This window comes from Orcinus orca, chromosome 3 (assembly GCF_937001465.1).
Source record: "Orcinus orca chromosome 3, mOrcOrc1.1, whole genome shotgun sequence".
In the NCBI taxonomy this organism is placed as follows: Eukaryota; Metazoa; Chordata; class Mammalia; order Artiodactyla; family Delphinidae; genus Orcinus; species Orcinus orca.
In genome coordinates, this window is record NC_064561.1 from 155,713,049 (window position 1) to 155,732,413 (window position 19,365).

Below are 19,365 nucleotides of genomic sequence, written 5' to 3' on the forward strand. Positions count from 1 at the left end.
TCATTTCACATTGTGCTGGAAATTCAGAATGGTGCAATTAGGGTCACTCACTATTGGAGACAAAAAACAAAATTATCATCTTGGCATATAAGACTTTCTACCTGGAAAATCCAAGAGAATCATCTGAAAAACGACTGGAAATACACAGTAAGAGAACTAACTGTGTAAAATGACTGGAAAACAAACTCCTTAGCTTGTCTATGTGCCAGCAATAGCTGGCTGGAAATAGGGAAAAACAAGTCCTATTCACAATAGCAAGAAGCAAAACCAAACAGCGCAATATATATAAACAAACAACATATCATAAAGGTACCACTCAAAATCAGTGGGGGAGATCATGGATTATTAAAAAATAATATGGCTACCACAACTGGAAAAAATTTACTTCTCCAGCTCAAATAAAATATCCAAATAAATTCTACATGTTAAAAACTTCCAAATGCAAAAATGAATAATTATTCATTGCATCTTGGGATAGGTAAGGAGCTTCTAAACATAAAGGGAACACTGATAATTTACTACATAAATTTTTTTTTAATTTTTATTTATTTATTTTGGTTGTGCTGGGTCTTCATTGAGGCATGTGGGCTCCTCTAGTTGTGGCGTGCAGGCTCTACAGCACGCAGGCTCAGTAGTTGCAGCGCACGGGCTTAGCTGCAGCGTGAGGGATGTTGGTTCCCTGACCAGGGATCGAACCTGGCCCCCTGCATTGGAAGCGCAGAGTCTTAACCACTGGACCACGAGGGAAGTCCCCTGCTACATACATTTTTAAAAACTCTACCATGTTAAAGCAAAACAGAACACAAGCAGAATTAAAGAGGTATCAGAAAACTGAGAATAAATGTTTCCAACAGAGTTAGTGGTCTTATTATATAAAGAGTATTAAAAAAAAATGGGCAAAGAACATAAACAGATACTTTCCAAAATATAGACATAATAAAAATGGAGCAAGAAATGCAAAATAAAATTATTGCTTTTCTGCCATCAAATGAAAAATAAATCCTATTATAATGCCCAGAATTGATGACCTATCATAAAGTAGGTCTCCCCATATACTAAAAGTGGATATTTAATTTTATGCAGCCTTTCAGAAGACCTGATTTTTTTTTTGAGTGAACTGATCTTTTTAAAAAAAAAAGTGTTCAGGGTATTACACATTTAGCTCTTTGGCTCAGTAATTCCACTTTTAGAAAAATAATTAGAGATATGCATTAAGATATTCATTGTAGTGACAGTTACAAAAGCCCCTCCCCTGATTACTTTAATAGGTTAACCTTCATCCAATCTATGGAGCACAATGCTAATAGCAGCTATTAAAAAGCTTTTTAATAACATTTTGTGACATGAAAAAATACTCAGGATATGTTGTATAGTGAAAACAAAACAAAATATATAAAATGCATTATAATCTCAATTTAGTTAAAACACACAAACTCATATTTACACACAAACACACACAGAAAGAAAGGGGGTTGGGGGTTGGAAGGCTGGAAGAAAATAATCCAAATGTTAACTACAGTCACCAATGATGGTAGGATCAGAGATAACTTTTCAGAATTTGGAAGAAAGTCACATGTAGTACTTTGTAATCAGAAAATGAATCAGTGTTATTTACTTTGAAAAATAGACAAATTTTACTGATGTTTGAGGTTTTTTTTTTTTTCCCTTCTCACAGCTACATCTTCAGTCCCATCCCCTCCCCTGAATCCTAGACTTGCATTTTCAACACAGCCAACACGCCCACTGGGCTATGTGATAAGCATCTCAAATTTATGCCTAAAACCAAACGCTTGATTTCTCCTCTCAATCTGCTGCTTCCCTAAAGTCTTCCCCATCTTAGTAAGTGGGAACTTCACCAATCCAGTTGCTGTAGCCAAAACCCTGGGAGTCGTACTTGACTGTTTCCTCATATCCCACATCCAATCTGTTACCAAATCCTGTTAGGTCGGCTTTCAAACTGTGTCTGAAATCGGATCACTTCTTACTTCCTCAAATGTTACCACCCTAGTCTCCAGCAGCCTTTTCCCAGCACAGCACCAGAAGGAGACTTCAAAGGTGAGTCAGATCATTTCACTCCTGCTCAAAACACTCCAATGGCTTCCCATCTTACTCAGGAAAAACAATGGAAACAGAGCTTTTGCCCTGGCTTAGAGAGCATGCCCCAGCTATCTCAGCTCCTACCACGGTCCTCCTTGCCTCCCCCCTCACTGGCTCCCAAACTGAGAGGAAAAAACCTCACACATTAATAAAGTTTGTCTATTTTAAAAAATAAATAACATTTATTGATTCATTTTCTGATTACAAAGTAGCATGTGTGACTTTCCTCCAAAGGCACTTGTTGGTCCTTAGTTCTAGAATGTTCTTTGCTTACATATCTACACGGCTCACTCCTTCACTCCTTCAGGTCTGTGCTCAAGTGTCACTTCCTCAGGGAGGCCTTCTCTTTGACCATTCCATCTGAAAAGAGCCCCCTACCTGCCACACTCCACCTAAGCACTGTGCTTTAAATTCTTCCTCCTTGCATTTTCACCTCCTTTTATCACATTTAATTCCTTGTTGATTGTCTGCCTTCCCCACCAGAATGGAAGCTTCACAAGGATGACTTTCTCTGTTCTGTTCAAGGCCACGCCTCCCAAGTCTGAACAGGGCTTTATGCATTATAGGGGCTCAATAAATTGGAATAAATTTGCCTCATTAGTCACTAAAAAATAAAGAAGTGCACAATTTTAAGTGACCCATCACCTCGCCAGCCAGCCAGCCACCCACAAAATCCACAACAAGATACAATCTTATTTTGCCACCACCTGGGAAAGAACGAAACCTTGGGGGATAAAACTGGTCGGTCTCTGTCTCCAGCCCTTGCTGAAGCCACGGTCTTCCCTCGGTGGGAAGAGTTAGTAAACAGCAGTCCCCGCCAAGATTCCTCTTCACTGTCTCCTTCATTTCACTTGAGTTAGAAGGGATCTTAGAAACCTCCTAATCTAACCTGTATTTTAAAAGAGAGACAATTCTAGCTAGAGAAGTCCAAGTAAATCTAAGACCAAAAGCTAGGTCCTCCAAACCTCATTCAGTGCTCATCTGGGTAGAGAATGAAAACATCAACAGGCGGGCTTCCCTGGTGGCGCAGTGGTTGAGAGTCCGCCTGCTGATGCAGGGGACACGGGTTTGTGCCCTGGTCCGGGAAGATCCCACATGCCGCGGAGCGGCTGGGCCCGTGAGCCATGGCCGCTGAGCCTGCACGTCCGGAGCCTGTGCTCCGCAACAGGAGAGGCCACAACAGTGAGAGGCCCGCGTACCGCAAAAAAAAAAAAAAAAAAAAAAAAAAACAACAGGCAACCGTTACTGATCTCTCATTATGTGCCAAGAATAATTCAACATCCTGTACACGTATTAACCCATTTATTCCTTACTCTAAGAGGCGGGTTCTGTTATCTCCATTTTATTGATGAGAAATGGAAGAACAGAAAGGTTAAGCGACTTGCTCAAGGCTCCCCAGTAAATGGCAGAGTGGGTACTTGACCCCAGGAGGTCTGGCACCAGGCTTGAAGCTAAAATACAAAATCTGTATTACCACCTAAACAATGAAATAGTGTGCGCCACTGCTAAAGACATCCATTTAAAAATCTTTGACTCCCACTGTATAATTAAGGAAACTAACACCTCAACTTCTATTCCGCGTCTGTGTCCTTGCCCTGAATGTGTCTAGCAAGCAGGATTTTACCACCTATTATTCCTGCCAAAACTCAGTAAAAAGGCGATTTGTTCTTTTTCGGAGGAACAAAGAAAAGGGTTTTAAGCCAAACTTGGACACAGTTTACAGCAGTCTGCCTACAGCAGAGGTTCTCGACCTTGCACCCAGAACCTTGGTTCATTACAGAAAAACTCCAATAAAGAAGTGGGAAATTCAGATATGGGCAGAAATGTACAAAGGGCACTGCCTTCTCTTGGGGATGAAGAGGGAAGAACCAGGGGTGGGATTCACTGTGAAGAGGATGCTCACTGGTGGGAGTTTAAAATCCTTGGAAGGCAACTTGGCAATAACTATCCAAAACTTGAGAACGGAACCTAATCCCTGAGTTGGCAATTCCACTTAGAAATGCACTCAAAGTTTCACTTCTGTCCGTACCAAAGTTGTTTATAAAAGGGAAAAACTGGGCTTCCCTGGTGGCGCAGTGGTTGAGAGTCCGCCTGCCGATGCAGGGGACGCAGGTTCGTACCCCGGTCCGGGAAGATCCCACATGCCGCGGAGCGGCTGGGCCCGTGAGCCACGGCCGCTGAGCCTGTGCGTCTGGAGCCTATGCTCCGCAACGGGAGAGGCCACAACACTGACAGGCCCGCGTACCGCAAAAAAAAAAAAAGGGAAAAACTGCAAAGATTCTAAACATTCATTACAAGGAGATCAACTGAATAAGTTATGAATGAATCAACATAAATATATTTGATGGAATATCACACAACCACTGAAAATGACATTTGTGTAGCGACTAAAATGGGGTTACCTGAAATAAAAACATGTTACAAAGAATTCCATACACCATGTCCCATTAAAAAAAACACTTTTTAACAGGAAAAAAGACTGGCAAAATGTTAGCGGGATTATTGATTTGTTTTTGTGTTTTTACATGTTTTGGGTATATTTGAGAATGACTATATAATACTATAACCAGACTTAAAATTGTGTTTAAAGGGAAAAAATGTAGAACAGAACATTTTTCTGTTAGACACATTCTGCAAATGTTTGGTTCAAATCTTTTTAAGTATATTAAAAACTATAATAAATAAAAACACTTATACTCAGATGAGCTGACACCACCATCAAGACACGAGGGTAGGGCTGAGGTATGTGGCTGGCTTAACTAGGCTTTGTGCAACCCACAGCCCAAGATCACGAAGGGAACTGTGAAAATGCTAAGTGAAATAAGCCAGACAGAGAAAGATAACTACTGTATGCTATCACTTATATGAGGAATCTAAAAAGACAACAAACCAGTGAATATAGCAAAAAAGAGGCAGACTCACAGATATAGAGAACAAACTAGCGGTGGCCAGTGGGGAGAAGAAGGGACGAGGGGCAATACAGGGGTAGGGGATGAAGAGGTACAAACTGTTAGGTATAAAATAAGCTACAAGGATATATTGTACAACATGGGGAATATAGCCAATATTTTATAATAACTATAAAAGTAGTATAACCTTTAAAAATTGTGAATCACTCTGTTGTATACCTGTAACATATATTATATATCAGTTACACTTTAATAAAAACAAAACATTGCCATTTGCAAAAACTTATCTTTGCAAATTAAGATTCTGTCAATATTAGACAAATAAGACAAAGCATAACTGAACGTTGAGGCTTACGAAGACTTTGTCACACATCACCCCTGATTTCAAAAGTCTGTGTTTGTCTAAAAAACCTCATTGCCTTCTTAGACTGAATTGAGAGGAGTTAGTTATAAATACGAAAGAGGGTTTATAAACAGGGTTTTCAACCTTGGTGCTACTGACATTTAGGACCAGATTCTTTTTGATGTGTTATTCTGCTGTCCTGTGCCTTGTTCACCAGCATTCCTGGCTTCTATCCACCAGATGCCAGTAACACCCCTGCAGCCGTGAGAGTCAAAAATGTCTCCAGACTTCGCCAAATGTCCCCTTGCAGGCAAAATTATCCCCAGTTGAGAACCACAGCTTAATACTGATCAAACGCTGCACAGATCGATTTTTATGTTGGGGTTTTAGCTAACAGTTTAGTTAATGAAAAGAACTTCTTCTGCTTAAACATAAATTGCTTTAAAGGATAAAGGTTTCCACTTTCAGATTCTGGATTCCAACCCTGATACCCACTAGCTGTTGGCATTTACCTGACCCTTCTGATCAGCCAGCTGCTACCTCATCTGAAAAACAGGAATAGGAACACATGCGCTGGATTAAATGAGACACCTTATGGAGGACCACGCCTAGGAGATGCTCGAGAAATCAAACCTGCTGTTATTGTCGTGGCTGCTGTGGTTAAGGGGCCGGCAGCCCGGCAGGTCTTACCCGATCTCTGCAGATTCTTTCGGTACCCGCTGAGATTCAGCTGGGTGACAGTCTCTGACACGTGTGCGACAGCCACCTGCACATGCTTTTCAGTGAATTCATAGCACCAGGAGAGGTTCAGTTCATCCAATCTGCACACAAGAGGGGTGATAAGGAAAGCATGAAACCGTTACCCAGAATGAGTTCTCGACATAGCACCGCCTAAAGCTGCAAACCAAGAATATACAAAGCCGTCGATTCCTTACCATTTTCTGCACAGAACCTCTGCTCCTCTAAGCAGCTACATTCGCTCACCTGAAACTGCTTTCTCCCATCTTGTTCTAGTGTGTTCCAGAAACTTGCCAGGGGATGTGAGCCAAGGGCCTAGTGAATGCTGCCCCCTTCTGGAAGAGGAGGGAAGCGCTCTCCTCTCCTGCTCAAACCTCATTGCAGGACTAGATGGAAAAATTCTAGTCTCTATGCTTTCTTTCTCAATCACCCGGGTTGTTAGCAAACAACTACACGGTATGAGCAAGCGCCCGAGATGCTTTAAAAACTGTTGGATGGTACCGGGGATTTATTATCTCTAATAAAGAGATGCCGACATTACAAAAATCCACTTTACCTTATTGGGCCTCTGCTAACTGAGCAAATGAGGGCTTCAGAGAAAGAGTCCAACCATTAAACTATACATCCCAATCCTGGCACTGCTGAGAAAATGTAGGGCTACCATTTTATCTCATTGATAACATTCTTAGCCAAAGGCAATCTACTTTCAACAGATCATTAAGTAGAAATAAGTACAATGCTATTAGCACAGAGACCAAGAGATAGTAAAAAGGAGACAGACACAGACACATGCACAGTACTGGGTATTCTGTGAACCATGTCCCCCCTCACTTATTAATTTCTATAACTCTGTAACCTTATTTATATATTGATATTACTATATAATATAAAAGATGTTTTCAATGGAATCACCCAAATTCATGGTGTATTTTGCAATAACAAATTTAATCCAAACTGTTAAGTTAGGTCTACAGATACTATAGGGAAAAACGCCTGACTGTAAAGTCAGGTATAAACAGATACTGTTTGTACATATTGTTAACAAACACACTACTACATTTTCTGTATTTTAATAGTCACAGAAAAAAAAGGGATCACTACACAAGTATCCTTTGGAAACTTAATCGATTTGGCTTCTGAGTTTGGATGGAAAGTTTGGAGGGCAAAAGGCATTGCATTATCCAAATCAAGAGCTTGGAGAGTTAGGTATAGCTTAAAAATGTTCCTTGATTCTATCCTGATGTGAAACAACAGTTCTATAATCAAAATCTCAAATCTCTCCTACCTGCAACAGCTGCTCAGCAAAGTCTTCAGGGCAGATTCAGAGAATCCAGAACACCCAGAAAGGTTTAATCGCACCAAATTTGTGTTCTGAGCAAGATTGCTGGAGAAAGAAGACAAAGTCATAAGAACACCAACAAGACATTCACTCAGTCAACAAGCGTGAGGCTAAGTGAGACAGTCAAAAGCACACAAGCCTCTGAGTCAGAAGTGAGTTTAAATTCACATCTTACTATCTGGATGACACCAAGCAGGACGTTTTGCCTTAGTTTATTATCATCTGTGAAATGGCAAGATCAGTACCTTTTTTGGTAGGGTTGTTAAAATTAAATGATATAATGTAATAAAGGCCTTAACAGTGCCTGGCACAGAGAGTCAGTCCACAACAAACACGGATCAATGTACTTTAAAAAAAAAATACAAAAAAAACCACCCAGCAATGAAATAAACATTTCTCCATTTCACCCACAATTGGTAAACTTCTACTTATAAAGTCACTAGGTTCTTTCAATCTTGCCCTCTCCTCTACATTCCCCAATGCCTCATGTTAGTGAAATAGTGATTAAGAATGAGAGTTCTGGAATCATACTATATTGCCAGGTTCAAATCTTGGTTCTGCCACCTACTAACTGTGTGACTTTGGACAAGTTATTCAGCCTCTCTGTTCCTCAGTTTCCACATCTGTAAAAAGGGAACAATAAGAACATATTTCATGGGGTTGCTGTGAGGATTAAATCAGAATACCTCTAAAGAATCTAGTATCTGGCACATAGTACGTGCTCAATAAATGCTAGCTGCTATTATTATCATTATTCTATTTTTTTCCCATCAGGCGTCATCATTTCTTACCTGAATGAATACAATAGTATCTTAACTAATCTAGTTTCTTTTATGTCTGACTGACCCTCTGAGATGCCCAGTGAGTTAATTTTCTAAAATTCAACTCTGACGTGTTCCTTCCATCCTTAGAACCACTCTCGTCTCTTCACCACACTTCCCTCTTCACAGCGCACAACAGAATCCAGACTTCTTCCAGCGTGGCAGGGGCCCACTCCACTATGATCTGGTCCCTGACCACCCTCACCTGTCACCTCCCTCACTGAGCCCCACGCTCCAGCAACTCCCGACCACTTCAGAGTTTAGACCCAACCAGACTGCTTCCTTCCCCATATCATGCGGATAACTCCTACCTACGTATTTTCAATACTCAGCTTAAGAGTCACTTCCTCTGAGAAGGCTGCCTTCTCGAAATTTAATTAGGTCTCTGTGTGTTGCCACACATTCGCCAACGCACCTAACAAACACACAGCACTGTAATTACTTGTTTCTCCCATGAATGAGGGAGGGACCATGCCTTGATTCATCCCTGTATGTCTAGAACCTAGCACGAGCCCTGGCAATATAGTTAGCATGCAAACTTTGGTTGCCTAGGTGAGTCCTGGAAAGTTTTGCGGAAGCTGGAACACTGCACTGGATATTTTCTGAGTCCATCTGGATATGGACAGGACACCCCAGGTACACTCAGGAAACAAAATTAACAAAACAACTGCCTTTGTGACACGCTCCTGGCTGCCACTCACTTGACAATGGGATCCGAAAGCTGTAGGCCTTCTAGACTGAGATTCTGCAACTTGGAGCAGTGAGACAGAAGGCCGTGGAGGGTAGACACGTCGATCACCGAGTTCGACAGGTCCATGTGCTGTACACGAAAAGGGCTGAACACAGAAGGAATAAAAAGAGGTTCCACAAGGTGGCTCACACCAGCAAATCCAGATCACATCCGACCCTTCTCCTCCCCACCTGGGCAGTCCATCACAGACAAGACCCTAAATACTCATTTCAAATATTAGCTATAGTTTTGGTCATAAAATAAGTTGCTACTAGCTAATTTCCACACTCGTCTGTTTTAAAATTCAAAAGCATTTTTGCCAAGTCCAGGTGTTGTGCCAATATAGTCCCACGTAGAAAATTAATTAATGGGCACCGTGAGAAGGAGCTGGATGTGGATGACAAAAAGGTTATGCCGGGCTTCCCTGGTGGCTCAGTGGCTGAGAGTCTGCCTGCCGATGCAGGGGACACGGGTTCGTGCCCCGGTCTGCGAAGACCCCACATGCCGCGGAGCGGCTGGGCCCGTGAGCCATGGCCGCTGAGCCTGCGCGTCCGGAGCCTGTGCTCCGTAGTGGGAGGGGCCACGACAGTGAGAGGCCCGCGTAACGCAAAAAAAGTCACACCAAGAGAGGGCCTTTTTTTTCCGGATGCAAATTTGTCCACAATAGGATCAGAAACTCAAGAGTAACAAAGCCTGAAAGGATGCCTCACATTTTTTCTTGATCAGAAATGGGCAGTGGGGAAATAGCTAGGCTGCCTTGCATCTGTTGGTGAGGGCTCTGCTTGGCTCCTGCCTCATGGGACTCCGGACACCCATCTACTGAGGACCCCAAGAACATCTAAGACCCTGGGAAGAGCCCAAGGGCAACCCTGCGTTAAAATGGGAATGATGTCACTGAAACCTGTGCCATGTTTCAACACAAAGGCTACGCGGCAAGATATGCAACTAACTCTCCATTATGCACACGTAACCTGTCATAGGGCATACAGCTGAATATAGGAAAAAAGACATTTTGATCTGTTTTCCATCCCAAGATTTTCCAGGAATTTTCCTTTCTTACCTGAAACGTTCAACAAACGGTTGGTCCATAAACGATCGTGGGCAGCGGAAGGCAACCACCCCTCGAGACAGCAGCCGACCAACCACATCTGGGTGGAGGTTTCTGCCCGTGAGGTCTAAGGTCTGCCAGAGATACTCGTCAAACCTGGGAAAGAGGAGGTGCTGTGTTTGGTAAGCCGGGACACTGGTTACCGGAGGCCCTCGACACCGTTACTAACGTGAGGACACGGCCACTAAATTGCCTTGAAGCAAATTCCGAAGGCATCTTTGTTTTTGACTACACAATTACCTATGATATTTTTAAGGCATTATTGAATAGCTCTTGGTCCTATCACGCATAAGCTTTTATCTTCCTCTTTATATGGATTTCCAATTTAGCTGGTTCAATGCTATCAGGTGCAATGCAATGATCTAGAACCAGAGAATACAATTGCAGGATTCAAATCAATTCGATAACTTTAAAAGTGATTGTTCAAATCACTCAACTGATTATCGAACGAGTAGATAGGTTCAAAATGGCCCAAAGGATCCCACTTGCCATTTTTGTGAAGCATGAACAGGCTACCTCTATTACCCTAATGAACGTGTAAATGTACCTAAAAGAAGGAAAGTTTTTACAACTTTATTATGAGACATAGTTATCAGATATCTATTAGGAAAAAGTCATAGTTCAGCTCTGTTTTACAATACCTTAAAAGCTTAAAATATATATATACGCACAAAAATATAGGTATATACATATGAACTAATGGGAAGGAAAAAGGTAAAAATATTTAGATTTTAGATAGTGTTTCTGAAGCAAAAACGAGGTGCCAAAATGTACAAAACAACACGATAAAGCTTTAATACCCAGAGATTAATTCAATTTAACAAAAACATGAGATCAAGCCCATGAGGAGACATTTTAAATATCTACAAGAATTTTACTTTTTAATACTGCTTGCAGACCACTGGCTAGAGCTTCGAAATAATTCTACACAAATTGTCAACATGTTATTCAACCTCCATTATTAAGAAGGCAGGACTGCAGTGCCTGGCATATAACAAGTGCCTAATAAATGTCAGTTATAAATTTTATGACAGTTGAAATGAAGATTAATAGACTGCATGGAGAAGACAGCTGGCAGAAAAAGAAAATCAAGATGGGGTCACTTGGGTGGGGATAAGTGAAAGTCAACCACCATTTACCTGCTCCAGTATTCCAGGTGTGCAGACCTCTCTGTGGCTCTTCTAAGCAGATACAGTCAGCCCTCCCTATCCACAGGTTCTGCATTCGCGGATTCAAGCAACCACACATCCCCGGATACAGAGACAGACTGTCCTACGCCATTTTATATAAGGGACTTGAGCATCTGTGGATTTTGGTATCCACAGGAGGTCCTGGAACCAATACCCAAAGGATACCAAGGGACGACTGTAGCCCACTCCTGTAAATACCTAGAGTGTCTTATTTCCAGCACACCCGTGAATAGGAAGGGTAGGGGCTCCTGCTGTCTCACAACGAGAGTCCTAGATGTGTGGAGGGAGAGGAGAGACAGATGGCCTTTAAGCACAAAGCGAAGCATGGCCAGAGGTTAATGGGTAGGAGAAAAGGTGAAGATGGAAAGGCAGTCATTTCCTCCCCGCTTCTGGCCCGTCACTGCCATCCCAGCTCACCAAGACTCCCCCTGTGCAGCTCACCGTCCACACTTGAAAAGTGCTGCCCCTGAACCAACAAAAACCCCAACAACTGTCGGCTGCCACGCGCTGAACGTTTCTACGAGCTGAGCACTGCCCTGGCATCTTTATACCACATCCTCACAGCGGCACTGTCCTGAAGGTACCGTCACCCCCATTTAATATATGGGGGGGGACTGAAGCTCAGAAGTGTCAAGAACCTCGCTCAGGTTCCCCCAAAGCCTAAGTGGCAGAGGCTGGCTTTCCACTCAGGTCTAATGCCAGAGCCTCGAGTTCTCTCTCACTGCACTCACTGCCCAGCCCAGCCAGTGGGTGGGCAGCAGCTATGCCTTCGCGCACGCCCATCACTCCCCTCACTCTCAGTACGTTGCCCAATAAACACGGGCTACACTGAATACAGGGAAAGGAGGTTTTCAGAAATGGGGTAAGTCACTTCCGGTAGCTCCCTCCCTTCACTCTGAAATAAAGACACTGATTTTAATGAAAGGGAGAAGATACCTAGTTTGCTTTGTGCTGCTATATTTTTCTTGGTTTTCAGTTTCACCAGACCCAAATGAATAAATAAATAACCCTTCTTTTCTCCTCATCCACATATAGCAGAAGGGGTGAAAAATACTTACGCTAGATGATACCATCTCTTACAAACACTGGAGACTTTCAGAAGTTCAGGGAGGCACAGACAGGAGAAGATTCCTAAGAGCAGCTCGTCTGGAAGGGAGTCCCATGAAACACCTTTGAGGGGGAAAAAAAAGAAAAAGTGTCTTCCCATCACCATTCTTTTGCCCTATCAAGTCTACTGAGCCTTTTCATGCACTTAAAGCATATACAACACGTTGCTTAAACAGGGGAATTTAATGTTAAATGAATTCCTCATCCTCACAAATGTTTTTCTGTTTACCCACTGTCTATGTACCCTGAAGTGGGTACCATACTTTTTCAGCAAAGGAGAAAAGAGAATATCAAGAATACTTTTCATGGGCTTCCCCGGTGGCACAGTGGTTGAGAGTCCGCCTGCCGATGCAGGGGACACGGGTTCGTGTCCCGGTCCGGGAAGATCCCACATACCGCGGAGCGGCTGGGCCCGTGAGCCATGGCCGCTGAGCCTGCACGTCCGGAGCCTGTGCTCCGCAACGGGAGAGGCCACAACAGTGAGAGGTCCACATACCGCAAAAAAAAAAAAAAAAAAAGAATACTTTTCATAACATTCTTCTCTTCAGTGCCCACCAGCCAGTCTTAGGCAAGAACGATACTAACAGTGGTTCACAGCAAGTCCCACGCCGCTCAGATCTCAGACAGCAATGTCTAAGACATCACGATGCTTTTGGTTGCTAAGGAACGCCTCACTTCTCTCTGAAGTGGATTCAGTGGTGGATTTATCAAGTAGTGACCTTATTTAAAAGGCAAAACGAACCTTCCTCCCTCTTCTTTCAGGTTTACAGAAAGCACTCAGAAGTCAATTTACCTAAAAGTGCAATATCAAAAAGGTGTTCTCATCTATTAATTCAACAAATACATACTGAGCACTTAACTCTGACGCCAGGGATCGTTTCAGGTGTTGGAGCGAAAGCAGAAAACAAGACAGACAGAATACTTTTTCATGGAACTTACATTCCGGCGGGAGGAAACGATCACATGATATTAGATGATACGCTAAAAATTGTTCAATATGTTAAAAGGTACATGATATGTTAAAATTGATTAGTGCTATGCAGAAAACTTACGTGGGATAGAGGACAGGATGGGGAATACGGGGGCCAGTTTTCAAAGTCTGAGCACAGTGGCCAGGGAAGACCTTACCGAGCCGGTGATCACTGAGCAAAGGCTGAACAGAGAGGGGGCCAGCCTTGTGAGTCTCTGGGGTGTGTTTGAGGTGCAGGAACAGCATGTCTGTTTTAAGGAACAGCAAGGAGGTCAGTGTAGAACAGAGTGAGCAAGTTGTGGGAATGATGGAAGAGGTCAGAGGGGTGAGGGGGGGCCGGGTCAGGCAGGACTTGAGGAGCCTCAGCTTTGACTCTGAAGGGGGTTCTGAGCACAGGAATGACGGCATCTCACAGAGGTTTTAAAAGGATCACTCTGGCTGCTGTGTGCAGAATAAACTGGAGGGAGAAAAAGGTGGATGCAGGAAAACCAGTTTTCTTAGTCTTATAAAAGCAAACTCTAAACAGCTATTCAACAAGTATTAAACTCTCACATATGAATGTACAGATTAACCCACAAGATCGGGTTAACATGACAATGGCCTAGAAGGAAATAAGTGTGCACCAAAGAAATACTGAGTGATTTAGATTAGATTTAGAGTGGTTAGATGAGTTCAATAACTTGCCTTCTCAGTCTCTCTCTACCTCCAATCCATCTGCTACACCAATTCCAGTGCTATCCTCTCCTCTCTGTGATGGTTAATTTTAGTATCAACTTGACTGGGTCAGGGGGTGCCCAGATATTTTGGTTGAACACTATTCTGGGTGTCTCTGTGAGGGTGTTTCAGGATGAGATGAACATTTGATCAATGGACTGAGAAAAGCAGATTGCCTTCCCCAGTTGTGGGCTTGCCTCATCCGATCCAAGGCCAGGTTAGACCAAAAGGCTGATGAACGGAGAACTGTCTCTCTCTCCTGTCTCTGAGCTGGGACCTGGGTCTCCTCCTGCCTTCAGACCTGGATTGAAACTTGTACCATCTGCTCTGCGGGGTCTCAGGTCTTTGGGACTGAAGATCTTGGGACTTTTCAGCTTCCAGGACTGCGCAAGCCAATCCCTTATTAATAAATCTCCCTATATCTCCTATTTGTTCAGTGTCACCGGAGAACCCTAACACTCCCACCTCCCCATTTAAAAGGTGTCAGTATTTACTGAACACGGACATTACACCAGGCTCTGCGGAGAACACGATGGAGAGCTGGAGAGAGCATGGAGGAGAGTGATAAACATGGCAGTCCGACTCTTTTCTCCTATTCCTGGGCAATCTTTTGAAAACGTCCATGCCCGTCCCTCAATGAGACCCTTCAGTGGTGTCCCTTGAATATTCAGCCTAAAGTCTATACTGCTTAGCATGAAATTCAAAGCTTTCTGGCAGTGCCCCACTTATTTTTCTAGGTTCGTTATCTAGAAATATGCTCCAGCCATTTGGAGCTACTTGGAATTCTCAGAATGAGTCATCCTTCGTCACATCTCAATGCCTCTGTACATGCTGTGCCCGCCCCCGACTGCTATTAATTTAACATCAAGTGGCCATTAATGCCCCAACTCCTATGGACGGCCTCCCATGACATCACCAAGAACAGGTGGCTTTTTAAACCACGATTTCATTATTTGCTTACTCACCTGTGTAGGCCACCACAAGGCCATGGGTTCTTGAGAATGAGAACCCGATTTTTTTTCTTTTTTTAAACAGTCTTTGTATTCTAAGGACACAATGTCTGATACATTCATCCATTCATATATTTATTGAACATGTACTATATGCTGGGATCTGTTCTACAGACAAAGATGAACAAGGCATGGCCTGCTCAGACTTTCAGAGACACAGATAAATAAACAGGAAATTCCAAGCAAGTATCACCATGGGCTGCAGTAGGGTTCAGGGTGCTGTGCTGTGCTGCGCAGGGTATGGGGGTGGAGCAGTGGTCAGGGAAGTAGCCTCTATGGAAACATGAGGAGGAGAGATGCAGCTGCTCAATGAACCCCTGCCCCTCCCTCTCTAGAGAACAAAATAAAGGACTGACTGAGGCTCTGAAACCTAGGGGCAGATGGAGGAAGGCAGATAGACCATCCATGCTGAGCCTGGACCATGTTCTGGGCAGGTAGCTCCAACAAACCTCCATCACTGCCACACAGCTCCTGGTCCAAGGTCCACAGCTCCTGGTCCAAGAGCTTCTCCAACAGGGCTCCTGTCCTGCTCCCCAAACTGGAGAAAAGTTTTTCTTCCATTAACTCTTCTTAACTCCCTGACCTCTGCTGCTTCTCGCGTATACAGATCAGATGCTGGCATTTCATTCGGCAAAAAAATCACACACTGTCACTTCGAACCTAACGTGTTGAGATTTTTACTATGATCTGCACAGACTATCCTGATACCACGTGCTTGACCCCCGCCACAAGTGTAAGGACTACTGGATTGAGGAAGGAGCACAGCGTCGACTGGAATTCGACTACGTTGCCTCCAAGACTACGAACCTTAGGCAAGTTACTCAATCCCTCTGGGGCTCGGTTTCTTCATCTGTAGGAATGGGAATCAGAAGGTTTATCTTGCAAAGTTGTTCACTATGAAGATTAAATAACTTATGACAAGAGGTTAAGCAGCGGAGAGTCAAACTTTCTCTTTCTTGCCTCTACTCCTCTCCTTTCTCCATAAAATCTGTACATTTTCCTCTTGTAACCTTTTCTTTTCAATGCTGCTTGGAATATTCACCTACGTGAAAACACCCACGGTGGGAGTAGGGTTGGGACAAGGGCTGCCTGGTATGATTTACTGAGACCCCCAAACTGTCTTCTACCCAAGTTTGGGATCCCCAGAAGCAGATCCTGAGAACATGAACTAAAGTAGTTTATTTGGGAAGTGATCTCAAAAGTACTGGAAAGAGTGAGGCGAGACATGGAAGGGCAGGAAGCCAATTTGGGTATGTGAATAAGCAGATTACCGCTATGGGCAACTGGGTTTCAAATCTGCAGGGCACTCCAGGGAAGCATATGGCACCTGCCCCAGAGTGGTCCCAGCCAAGGGCACAGGTGCTGGGGCATTAATCCACCAACTGCTGTCAGTCATTGGTTGGCGGCTTCTGGGAAAGGGCAGGAATGTTGACTGCCTAGCACCTCTGCCCAGAGAAAGCCCTCAAACACAGTGTCATCTACATGGAGGAGAAAGCCTTCGGCATAAAAGGGAATGGTGACCTTCAAGGAGCTATGGATGGGGCACCAAAATGTCTACCAAAGATGGTGAGGAAAGGAAATAGGGAAGCTAGTTGTGAAGTGTAGGGCAGGAGAAATAAAGAAAGTAATGAACTTGATGCTTCCCATTTTATTAGAAAGACATAAGAAATCAAGAACAATTAGAATATGAGATCAGTCATTCACATGCTAGAAGGAAAATGTGGCAAGCGATGAATGCAGATGTTTTCCGAGGACAGCAAAGCCAGGCAATGAAGCCACACAAGTAAGCTAAGTCTAGAATTAGGAGGGCTTTGCACTGCAACGTCCATCTTCACCTGCCCAGCTCCTAGCCATCCTTCAGACCTCAGCTTAAGTGTCACTCTCTCAGAGGAGCATTCCCAGGTCACCACCACAGCCCCCATACCCAGATTTGCACATCTAGCACCCAGCACAATACCTGACACGTAACAGGCATTCACTAAATCATTGCTCAATGCGTTATACCTTTTACTCCCCCTTCACGCAAACTGTGAATGTGCTAATTCTGTATCTGTGTGACCGGTTAACCTTCCTTAACCGATTAACTGCTACACCTGGTGCCTAGGACAAACCTGGCGATGAACATTAGAAAGTACTCAACTGATATTACACAAAGGAATGACTGACACCCAAGAGAAGAATGCTGGCTTTATTTTATAGACAGGCAAGACTGTCGGCCTCTTAGGACCAGTTTCCTCATTTGTAAAATGACAAGGCTGGCCCAAGGCTCCACTTCGATACACATTCCTGGGTGACTAACTAATGCACGGGTGTGTAAGCACAGTCCCTGCCTGGTGGCCTCAGTGGGAGACAAACTAATAGACAAAAACATAACCTGACATTTAAAACTGCCATTTACCGAGAGCCCTAAAACGTCTCAGACGTTTATTAATGCACACTGATTCTAATGTGTCCGTGTCCTAAGTCGTAGTATCCCGTTTTATAGATGAGGAAACTTGTCTTAGCGGGGTTATTAATTAACCTCACCAAGGTGCTGTCAACGATTAGGTGGCAGAGCTAAGAGGCCAACATGGGTCTCTTCTGTCTGTTTCCAAACCCCACATCCTGAGGTGAAGGCACAGAGCCACAGAGGAGGATGTCTGAAGGCTGGCCAGGTGGTACGGGGCACAGTACCTGCAAAGGAATGGCACGGTCCTGTAGGTGTTTGGGGGGGATGAGGCTAAGGACAGAAACCCAGGGACACAGGTAGTGTCCTCTGCCAGTCTTGGAGGTTGGGGGGAGGGGCTTCACGAGAAGATGTAACTGTGACTAAAGGGACAGGTCACACAATCAGCAAATGGCAGACTGGGAATCCAAACCCAGGTCTGACTCCAAATCCTGCCCTCTTTCTACCCTAGGATTCTCTCTCCTATTCTGAGTACTTAATTTTCTACAAGTTTTTTAGAAGGTGAGAATTAAATCTGACTTGCTACAGAAAAAGGAATCTATCAGGGCTTGGGAGGGAGGGGAGAGCGGAGAGGGAAGTAAGACAAAGATGCCGAGAGCTCTCAGCGGGTCAGCGAGCAGATGGAAGGCGCGACGGCCGAGAAAATGCACAGCCTCGGCAAGCAGCCAAGTACCCAGGGCTCCATGGAGCCGATCACAGGACCACACTGACGCTGATTCTAGGGCCCCTGGTGGGGGTGAAGGCCAGGGGGCGGGGCAGGGGGCGTTTCACAGCCTGAAACTGGGTGCTGTTCCAGCAGAAGAGGCAGCGTCTGTCTTCATGTAGCTGCCCCCAGGGCTGGTATCCAGGCTTGGGATATGCTTAATCTAATTTTACTTCCCATATTTAATTCTCAAAACATCGACCATCTGTTTCCTGGATTCCTGACTACACTGCTGCCTGGTCTGTCTGCCCAGAGAGGATGAGAAAGTCCAGAGCGAGTCTTTCTTCCACTCACCTCTTCTAAACCCTCCAAGGCTGCACACCAGACCTGCACAGTAAGGAGAAGAATCAACCCCACGGACTCTAGTCTTCAACGACATGGAAGCAGTTCAACATACTTCGGAGCCTTGAAAGGTGAAAACTGGCCAGATTCACAAACTTGTGAGTCACCACCCTCAGCCACCAGTATCACCACTTATTCCTCCGGTGTAAAGCCAGCTGTCCACTTCTGTAACCTCATCACCTCCCATCCTCTTGAAGTCCTCTGGAAACAGTGCTTGTTGAAGAGTTTTCGATGCATTAGGACTTTGCAGTATAGCTCACACCTTACTCGACATGTTTATTTCCTGGAACATCACCTATACTCAGATGCAAATTCAAACTCCAAAGTCATCTCAGTCTTTGATCCTTAAAGCCACCCGTCTCTTTAAGCACAGATAAACAATTATACGTGAAGGATAAGCAGGTACAGGTATTCACATCTACTGTTTTCTGGGGTTTTTGTTTGTTTGTTGTTTTTTAAGGGTGGAGGCTCACCTCATGTTCATGCTTTTGCTAGCTTGTTTTAAGTATTAACAACTCATGCTTCCTTTCTGGGAAACTACAAACAGATTCTGCCATCCGGGATGAGGTTTCCTTCCTCTTCCTACAAATCATTAAGAGAAACACTAGACCATGCTAGCTCTTGGTATTTTGGGTTTTTTATTTTTAATTTTTGGCTGGCTAGACAAAACTGAAAAAAGCAAAACAGGAAAAAACTAAAACTGGGGTCCTCGATGACCCCTCTCAACCCCATATTTCTATGCTCAACCCTGGGATGTGCGAAGAGTAACCAAGAAACCATGGAAATTGGGATCTGGAG

The 19,365-nt window shown here is 44.0% G+C and overlaps 1 protein-coding gene across 6 annotated transcripts in view; it reads right to left on the reverse strand.

Moving 5' to 3' along the window:
- SKP2 (S-phase kinase associated protein 2) overlaps positions 1-19,365 on the reverse strand; it is a 216,064-nt gene that overhangs the window by 191,749 nt on the left and 4,950 nt on the right. For all 6 annotated transcript variants that reach the window (XR_004481353.2, XM_049708015.1, XM_033421265.2 and 3 more), the window contains exons 3-7: positions 12,334-12,445; positions 10,038-10,181; positions 8,949-9,083; positions 7,373-7,471; positions 6,040-6,170 (exon numbers count right to left, since the gene is read on the reverse strand). Coding sequence is in view for 5 of the 6 variants with exons in the window: in XM_049708015.1 (XP_049563972.1) it covers positions 6,040-6,170; positions 7,373-7,471; positions 8,949-9,083; positions 10,038-10,181; positions 12,334-12,445 (621 nt within the window). In the remaining variant the exon portion in view is untranslated. The remainder of the gene's footprint in view (positions 1-6,039; positions 6,171-7,372; positions 7,472-8,948; positions 9,084-10,037; positions 10,182-12,333; positions 12,446-19,365) is intronic.